The 9,077-nt window shown below is 43.1% G+C and overlaps 1 protein-coding gene across 1 annotated transcript in view; it reads right to left on the bottom strand.

The window, feature by feature from the left end:
• Positions 1–8,851, bottom strand: part of LOC102874678 (neuron-specific protein family member 2-like) — a 105,221-nt gene extending 96,370 nt beyond the window's left edge. Inside the window, exons 1-2 of the mRNA XM_006884365.1 lie at positions 8,727–8,851; positions 7,696–7,846 (exon numbers count right to left, since the gene is read on the bottom strand). Of these exons, the coding sequence (XP_006884427.1) occupies positions 7,696–7,824 (129 nt within the window). The 5' untranslated portion in view covers positions 7,825–7,846; positions 8,727–8,851. The remainder of the gene's footprint in view (positions 1–7,695; positions 7,847–8,726) is intronic.
• Positions 8,852–9,077: the final 226 nt, after the last annotated feature.

Below are 9,077 nucleotides of genomic sequence, written 5' to 3'. Positions count from 1 at the left end.
TCTATTTGTTTGCTGGAATTGCCACAATTTGGAGGCATCCTGCCTCAGGAGTCTCTGAAGAACAAGCACCATCTGTAATCTGGAAGCTGCACAGACATGCATTTCTGATGTTCCTTTGGGGAAGGGTGCTGCTTCTCTGATTCTGGGTCTTTGGAAGAAAATAAACTCTCTGGGTGAGTCAAAGTAAATGACCAATAAGACAAGCAGGTCTCAAAGCAAGAAGCAGAGTCTTCAGAGTCTACCTTGCTGCCTATCTAGGTCTTCACATCTCAGAACCTTTGTAATGGAAGCCTCATCCTTTTCAGTCTATTTTGCTTTTAGTCATCTTTCCAAAATGCACCATCTTCAAGCAATGTACTTGAGATGTCCAATGAAAGAAAGGGAACTGTCACTGAGCTTGCTCTGGGTGCCAAGCACTGTGGCCCTCAGACAGTATACACATTTTTCATCACAATCACCCTGTTAAGTAGATACAGGGTTCACTGTAAACTCAAAAACTGAAGCCTGGAGAGGCTCAGAGATTTGCCTAAACTCCCACATGTAAGCTCAGGTACTACTTTAATTGGGAACTTTAGGATTACAAAGTACGTGTATTGTGCAAAACTTGAAGCATTCCTAATATGAATGATTGGTGTCTAAACGTCTGTAATCTCCTCCTACTAGGAGCTGAGCCAACCATCTCCAGGACTGTGTAAAGAAGTGATCAATAGAAGTGGGTGTCTCCCCAGAACCAGGCAGCCGAGTGTCATTCACCTGGAGCTTTGCCAAGCCTTTCTGTGGCTTATCATCCACTAGCTGGCATCTCCCAAGCATGCTTGAGTGTTGATTATATCTACACCTATAATAAGTGCTTCTGACATATTCTAAAAAAAAGCATATCATCTCTCCAAGCCCATTTCTGCATCTATAAAATGGGGATAATAGTGGCGACCTTACAGTGTGCTTGTGAGGATATTAGGGTGATTATTCAGTCTCTTTGAGAAATCAAAGGAACAGGGTAGCAAGGACGGATCCCAGAATGTCATATCCCAGCTTCAAGAGTTCATATCCACAGCCCAGGAAAGTGACACAACTTTTTGGATTTTGTTCTGTGGAGCAACTGAGCCTTGCACAGTGAATTAAGACAGGCAAGAGAGAGGGAACTACATTGGTGCCATGTGAACAACTTATTGGAAGTAGAGATCAAACATGAGGCTGGTTCTGTCCCTTGCCCTGAGGGGGTTCCACAGCAGTCAGACCTTCTTAAAGCATTAAGTCTGATCCTGCTATTCTCCTGCTTTAGAAAAAAACAACACACCAGGCCTCACATGAGCTGGTGCCCAACTGCACCTGATGAAAGACTGCATCTCAGTTACCACGTTCCAAGTCTTCCTTTCTGCCGTTGACTTTTCTGCCATCATTAGGCTCTGCCCTGTCTCAGGGCCTGCCCACATTCTGCTCTGTCTGTCTGCTACTCCCCTCCCTATCCCATCCTCCAGGCTCGTCAGGACTGCTTCCCCAGAAAGGCCTCTCCAATCACCCTCCATCATAATGAGATTTCTATGAGTCTGTCTTCTCTAACATGGCAGCATCTATTCTTTCCATAAGAGCTCTTCTCTCAATTAGTAATTAATCATTTCTACTGATGTAAAGACATATTTTAAAGCTGCCTTCCCAACTGAACCGCAAGTTCAGTGAAGACAGCATCCTATATTTCAATAGCTGTAAGCTTGCACAGTGTCTTTAGGGTACTGTGAGAACGTACAGGATAACAGCAAAATTGGCCAGTTGGCTGAATGAATACCTTCCAGCACATTTATTTGTTGTGGTTGTTGTTTACCATTGAGTCAGAACCAACCCGTAGCTGACCCTCCAATGGCCCTTCAGAGGCAGTTTAATCTCATGAGAGGAGATTGCCCATCCTTCTCCTACAGAGCAGCTGGTGGATTCAAACAACATGCCTTTGTGATTGCAGCACAGCTTCTTACCACTAGGCCATCAGAGTTCCATATATATATATATATATATATCAGACTACAGATATAACTATATAATTAAACTTATTTGTAATCAGGGAATGTATCTGGGAGAGTTGCTTCTGGACTTGGTTTAAGAAGATAAATAATGTCAGGCAAGAGGGTGAGAAGGGTCAGGCAAGAAGGAGAGAAGAAATATAAATATATGGAACACTCTAGGGAAGAATTTTTCAACCTCAATACTGCTGAAACTTTTGATAATTTTTTTGTTGTGAGGAAAGTATCATATTATATCTGGTAGGATATTTAACAGTATTCCTGGCCTCTACCAGCTGGATATTTCAACCCTATTCCAGTTGTGACAACCAAAAATGTCTCTAAACATTGAGAAATGTCCCCTGAGGACAGAATCCTCATTTGAGAACCACTTTTGGAAAGTCCAAGATGCTTCTTGTGTGCAAGATTCAGAGTCAAGGTGGGGAGAGGCAGGAATGTAACAGAAACCTAAGAAAGGAAGGACCTAGAACATAAGGACTTGAGGATAATGTCCTGTAAGGATGAAGGTCTGAAGAAGTGTTTTCATTGGTGAGGAACTTGGTCACAACTCTTGGAACCTCTTTCAAGTTTGGTGTGGAAGATGGATTGGAGTGATAGAAGAGGCAGATAGAACATTAGTGAAGTCAAACCTATCCTCTCTCCCTGGAAAGGCATCAACATCCCCAGGCAGGGAGAAGCAAGGGAGGCTGTGATGTGCTCTCTGGAACTCACCCCCAGGACCTCACCTGCAAGCCAGAAGCTTACCCAAGGGAAAGCTGGAGGAAGAACAAAACTAGCCACTGTCCTGGGCAAAGGATGTAAAGTCAGAGGAAGTATTCCACAAGTGGGGGGCTTCTCATTACTGAGAAAGCCAGACACAGTGAATAAATTAGGATTTATCAGGGTTTCAACTCCCTCTCTTCACTCTGTCTGTGAAATGGGCAAGACTGCCCACTTATAAACCTTGATGTTCCCATTAGTGAAGTGGCTGCATTAATCTGATATAACAACAGGAAGACGTGCATAGCTCTATCTCAGCTGAGAGAAGTCCTTCAGATATATGTTCCCTCCCTTTATTACCTCCAAAACTTTTTCTCCTGACACTTACGTCTCAAACATTAAAGATTGTTTAATAAATACATAGAAAAGTGATTGTGAACATTACACAGCAAACACATTCTATATTTTCAAAAAGAAAAATACCATAATTTAACTTTAGGATCAAATTATACTTTTTGTTCTGATAACCAGTACTTACCATCTGAATGAAATGTAGCCAAAGAGCTGACAACAATGTGCCAGGGCTCATTTCACCTTCTCTAGAACCTGTGGGCCAGCTTGTTGTACTGTGATGGCTTGTGTGTTGCTTTGATGTTTTAGAAGCTGTGTCACTGGGATTTCAAGTACAGTGAATAGGCTTTAGTGGAGGTTCTACACTAAGAGAGTCTAAGGGAGAAAAGGCCTGATGATCTATTTCCATAAATTAGCCAGCAAAGATCACAACAGAATATTGTCCAATATAGTTGGAAGGGCTGAATCCTTTAGCCTGGAAGACACTCAAAATGTACAATGGCTGTGTCAGTGGGCTTGTGCAAGACTGCTAGCCTTTGAAGATGACACAGGACTGGGCAATGTTTTATTTGGTTGTCATGACTTGATGCTAATTCACAGCAGCTAGCAAAAACAGATTCCTCTAAGGTGAGTTCCAATATTATCATCTCCACTGTAGATGTGAGGAAGCTGACGCTGCTGTAGTTTATGGAAATCCTCCAAAGTCCAGGTAGGCTACCAAAAAGTGGAACAGAGATTTGAATTCACCTAGAGTGGTGGCACTGAGACAGTACTGGAAAATACAAGGCTGTTCAAATATTTAGAGGAGATTGGACTTCTTGGAAACCTTGCGACTCTGTGGCTGAATGGTAAACTGCTAACCAAAAGGTCAAAGCTTTAAATTCACTAGCCACTTCAAGGAGGTAGAAGTTTGTTTCTGTGAAAAAGTTCTGGGAACTCTATGGGGAAGTTCACTGCCTAGAGGTTTGCCGTGAGTAGGAATCAACTCAAAGGCAATGAGTTTGGCACAATTCGTTTTGTTTTCTTGACTAAAATTCACTTCTAACAAGAGAACTAACAGGCCTGTCCTGGAGAGGGTGAAGCCAAGCTGCTCCTTGGAGGCAAGGATTTTGAGGCTTGGTCCACACACTTTGAGCATGTTTCTAGGAGGGACCAGTGCTTGGAGAAGGATACCATGCTTGGAAGGATGGAAGGACAGCATAGGAGAGGAAGATCCCAGATAAGATAGATTGACTCAGTGACTGGGGTAATGAGAGCAAACATGTCAGAGACAGAGATTGGCCCAGGATAGATCAGAATTCAGAACTATTGTGAATAGGATTGCTATGAGTCATGGTCAACTCGATGGCACATAACAACAACATTAGGGAGCTTTGGTAGCCTAGTGGTAAGAATCTGCATTGCAATCCTGAAGGCACAGAGTTCAAATCCACCAACTCCTCCATGGGAGAAGAATGGACAATCTCCTGAAAATCCTCTGGAGGGTCAGTTCTGACTTGATGGTACTCAATAACATATTGACACAAGGAGAAATTTTTACTTTTGTGATGATCATAAAATGGAAATACGAGCAAACAACTAAAATAATTACCAACCCACAGAGCAAATGATATAGTCGTATGAGAAGCTACAGAAATTAGTCACACAGTGAGTACTCAACCAGTTAGAGACAGAGCCTCCATGTGTGGAAGCCCAGACCAACTTGTTCCTTGCTCCTGCTGACATGGAAAAGTTCTGGAGCTACACTTCCCAGTCTTGGGTAAGTTCTTTTACTACTCTGTGTCTAAGTTTCTGTTGAGAAGATGACATAAAATTCTGTGTGCATGCATGTAAACATACAGTTTAGAATGTTGTTGTGGTTAGATGCTGTCAGATCAACTACAATTCATAGTGATCCTTTGAACAACAGATCTGAACTTTGTTCTATCCTGTACCATGGCTTAGAATAGCATCTAAGATTTCAGCAGCACCTAGAAATCATGGCCATTATCTCTCATAGCTAGTTTTGTGTGATGTCACAGCTAACTTGGTTCTCACCATTGTGAGGCTGAGAGATTCTCCACTTGCAGAAAAATGTTGTCATAAACATCAGAAGATGTCCTGTGGCCTCTATGAAGATGTGTCCCTTTCAGGACAGGTATCTATGAGGAATGGCTTCTGAGAAGATGGGTCTCTGAGAGTTAGAATTCTATAGGAACGGCTCCTTGGACTATGAAGTCAAAATGGGCTCCACTGCAACTTTTAGGACAAAACGGTTTCCCCTCACATGCATGCATGCCCACTATTGTTGTTGCTGGGTGCCATCAAGACAGAACTAGCACATAGCTGATCCTCCAGTAGGTTTTCACAGGCTCGTCCTTCTCCCAAGGAGCAGCTGCTGGATTTGAACCACATGCCTTTAGGATTGCAGTGTAGCTTCTTACCACTAGGCCACCAGAGTTCTCAATGAGAAATTTAATTTTTCTTGTCCAGGGTTTAGAACAGGGAGCTCTGGTAGCCTAGTGGTAAGACACTGTGCTGCAATGTTGAAGGCACACAGTCTGAATCCCACCAACTGCTCTGTGGGAGAAGGATGGGCAATCTCCTCCCATGCAATTAACTGCCTCTAAAAACCCACCAGAGGGTCAGCTATGGGTCACTTCTGTCTCAACAGTACACAACAACAACAATAGTAAGCTTTAAACAGCATTCTGAGAAATCTTGATTGGATGTTCAGTGGTTATTATGCCCATTTCCTCATTCACGGGATAGGAAAGAAGCCCTTGATGGTGCATAGAGAGTGTAAGGGAAGACAGAGGCTATGGTAATCTATGAACAGCCTGCAAGGGTATGAGGGGCCAGGGTGGCGCCAGGTGGTCTCTCTCCACTCTTTATTCCTTACATACCTCTGAGGTGCAATGCAGATCAGAGACTGACTGGTAAAGATTCCTTCTGGAGCTCTGAAAAACCCAGCGAGAACATCCTTCTTTCTTTCACTCTACTACCCACATAGAGCTGAGTTCAAAATCCAGCTTTGACACTTGCTCTTTCTGTGGGCTTGGATCATTCACTGAACTTCCCTATCTTCCTATTTACAAATTTGAGTGTATAATTTCTGATTCCCAGGGACAGGGACCACCTAGCATTATAGCTCTCAACTTGGCTGCACATAGGAATCTCTTGGGCCCCCACACCCAGAGATTCTGATCTAATTGGTTTGGGGTATGGTCTAGATGTTAAGATTTTTAAAACTTTCATAATGATTCTTAAATGCAGTTCAAAAAGAGAGGGAAAGAAAGACGGACAGCCTCTGATATACCATATCACATACTCAATATTATCCTTTCTCCAACCTGTCGCATTTCTTTATTGCTAATTGTTTATGCAAATTTATTTTTGAAGGCTTTGCAGTTTCTTAGGATGGGTAAAGGATTCTTTATTTCTGTCTTCTCTAAAAGTCTTCATACTGACAAGCCATTCACTTTCAAAACAAATGACTCAATCCAAAGTCAATCAACCAGGCCCTTATCTAGCTTTGGTTTCTCTTCTATTGATTGGCTACAGTCAATTGGTTAAGGCACACAATGCCCTCTTGGAGATGCCAATTAGAAGAGCAAACAAACAGGCTGCTCTATTGTTCCCTTTCTAGCCAAGGAACTCCATCATTTGCCTCCAAGCACAATCCCTACAGTGTGCAAAAGCTCACATTATAAAACCCAAAACTCCCATAGAGGGATTTTAAACAATAATGTATCTTCCACCTGTGTCGGTGGGAGAAACATCCCTTCTGCCTTTGTACAATGCCCACCTCTATTCTTCATGGACCACTCCCATGTCAGGAGATGTGCCATCAGCCAGTCACTCATTTCCAACCACGCCTCCCCCCAAGATGCTCTACTCTAGCCTGCTATACCCCAAAGGCACTCCATACCTCTATGCCCTTTGCACATCTGTGCCTTTTGCATTAAATGTCTTTTCCTCTCCTGGCCCACCAGGTTGGTTTATACTCACCTTTACAAGAGCAAATTAAATATTCTTTCTTTAGAGCTTACCTAACCTGTCCTCTCAGGTCCCTCCGTGAACCATCTCCACTCCCTCCACCTCTTTGAAAAAAATCATATGCCTGTACTCTTACAAATCTCTGTATTCACCCAAATATGGCATTGCCATGACACATTATATTTCATCTAAGAGAGATACTAGTTAAAGGATTGTGCCATTTGTCTTTTTATAACCAACCAGGTAGTATAAAGACAGGACCTCAGTAGGCAAACAAACTAAATGCTGTTGGGCTGAATCCAATGCTCTGTCTCAGTCTAGACCTATGCATTTCTGAAATGCCTCCCCCAAATAGTCAGGACAGATTTTCTCTGTTATCACTTGCCTCATCTGCTGTGGTAAACTTAAAATAGGAAAGATCAATTTTCTTAACCATGTATGTAAGGCTAGGTGAACAAAACAATGAACAAGCACTTGCCATGTAATCTGAAATAGCATAAGAGATGCCCTAGCTCTAGCAGGAGTAACTAGATGTTACAAGACAGGGAACATGTTTGGCTGATGTGGGAGAAAAGGGTTTTTTGGGGAGGGGATGTTCTGCCTTTTTATTTTCCTGGGGTGGGGAATTTGGGAGCGAGGAAGGCACCTGCTTTACCTTTTCTGGAGCAGGCAGCTGCAAGTGGTTAACCTCCAGGGGAGTGATGAGAGGGACTGTCTGGAAACCATCCTCCACGGTAGGCGGCTTGGCTCCCTTCTCACTGGGGTTGCTGTTCAGCTTCACCATCCTTACGCCTTTCTTTCCAGACCTAAGGCAAGCAGTGGGTTTCTGGTTACAGCAGGAGGTGAAGCAGGGAATGAGAAGACTGACGACAGAGGAAACAGTGTACCTCCTTCGGCTTCATTCAGTGTTTTTTTCTATCTGGAGATAAATCATCAGTCTCCTGATAGATTTCCTGGCATGATTCTCATTGTCCAGTAAAACTTATTTAATCATCAAAATATGCCACCATCCCCATAAGGGTCAACAAACCTCAAATTTTGAAAACTCAAGGAAAAATCTCAAATATACACCAAAAATGCAAGCTTAAAAAAATTCAGCCAAGAAATTGGAGCTAACATATCCATTTAAAAATCTCAGGAAAAAAAGCTTATTTTTAGTGCATAATGAAATCTATTATTCTAGTTGACCCTGTAGTATGAAAAATTTTCCCTCACCACTATGATGGTTTTCTTATTATATTGACTTTTCAAGCAATCTCCAAAACATAACAAATATGTGAAGAGTCTTTATGTGTATCCTTTTACATAACATAAATGGTGCATGAGATACTATTTCCTAAAACAAAACAAAAAGGTTGGCTTGAAATTGATCTTGTTATTCAGCCATGGAATGCCTCCATTTCCTCAATAGCAAAGGGCCATATTTTTCTGGTTCCATGGAAAGTTAGCAGACCCCATACCGCAAGATTGCCAATCAAATAAACAAATCGCATTTATCCCTCACCAGCCCCCTTGGAAATTAAAGAGTGCTCCCATCCCACCTCCTGAAGCCCAGAACAACTGAATCTCTCATCTATTCTGGCTATGGAACCTTATTAGACGAAGCAGGATTGTTGTGGAGTGATAGGGATGGGCTAGAGGACGCTAGGAGCGGAATGAAAAGAACAAAAAGAAATGCCTACTTACTCTGTGGTACGCTTAGGGGGGTCAGAGCAGATTCAAGCCAATTTGAAGAGGAGGAGGACAGCCGGGAGTCCTCCCGCCTCAGTCGGAGCTTGTGGTGCTGAAAGGACAGCGCCTTGCGTGTGCCTGGATTGGGAGCTTCTGAGCAAGGCGCGAGCGGGGAAGAGCTCCTGGCAGCTGCCTGCCTCCTTGCTCGCTCGCTCGCGCCCCCTCCCACCAGGGAACGGCTCCCACACCATCTGTCATCTGGCACCACCTGCTGTTTCTCATGCATGGCCACAACCACTGCACGGGACAAAACGGTTTCATGAATGTGGGAGAGCTAGTGGGAGGGATTTTGACCTTAAAAAGTAA

This window comes from Elephantulus edwardii, unplaced genomic scaffold (genome assembly GCF_000299155.1).
Source record: "Elephantulus edwardii isolate Elephantulus edwardi_28Jun2011 unplaced genomic scaffold, EleEdw1.0 scaffold00033, whole genome shotgun sequence".
Classification (NCBI taxonomy): Eukaryota; Metazoa; Chordata; class Mammalia; order Macroscelidea; family Macroscelididae; genus Elephantulus; species Elephantulus edwardii.
Note: the sequence above shows the minus strand (reverse complement) of the source record. Positions and strands in the feature narration are given on the sequence as shown.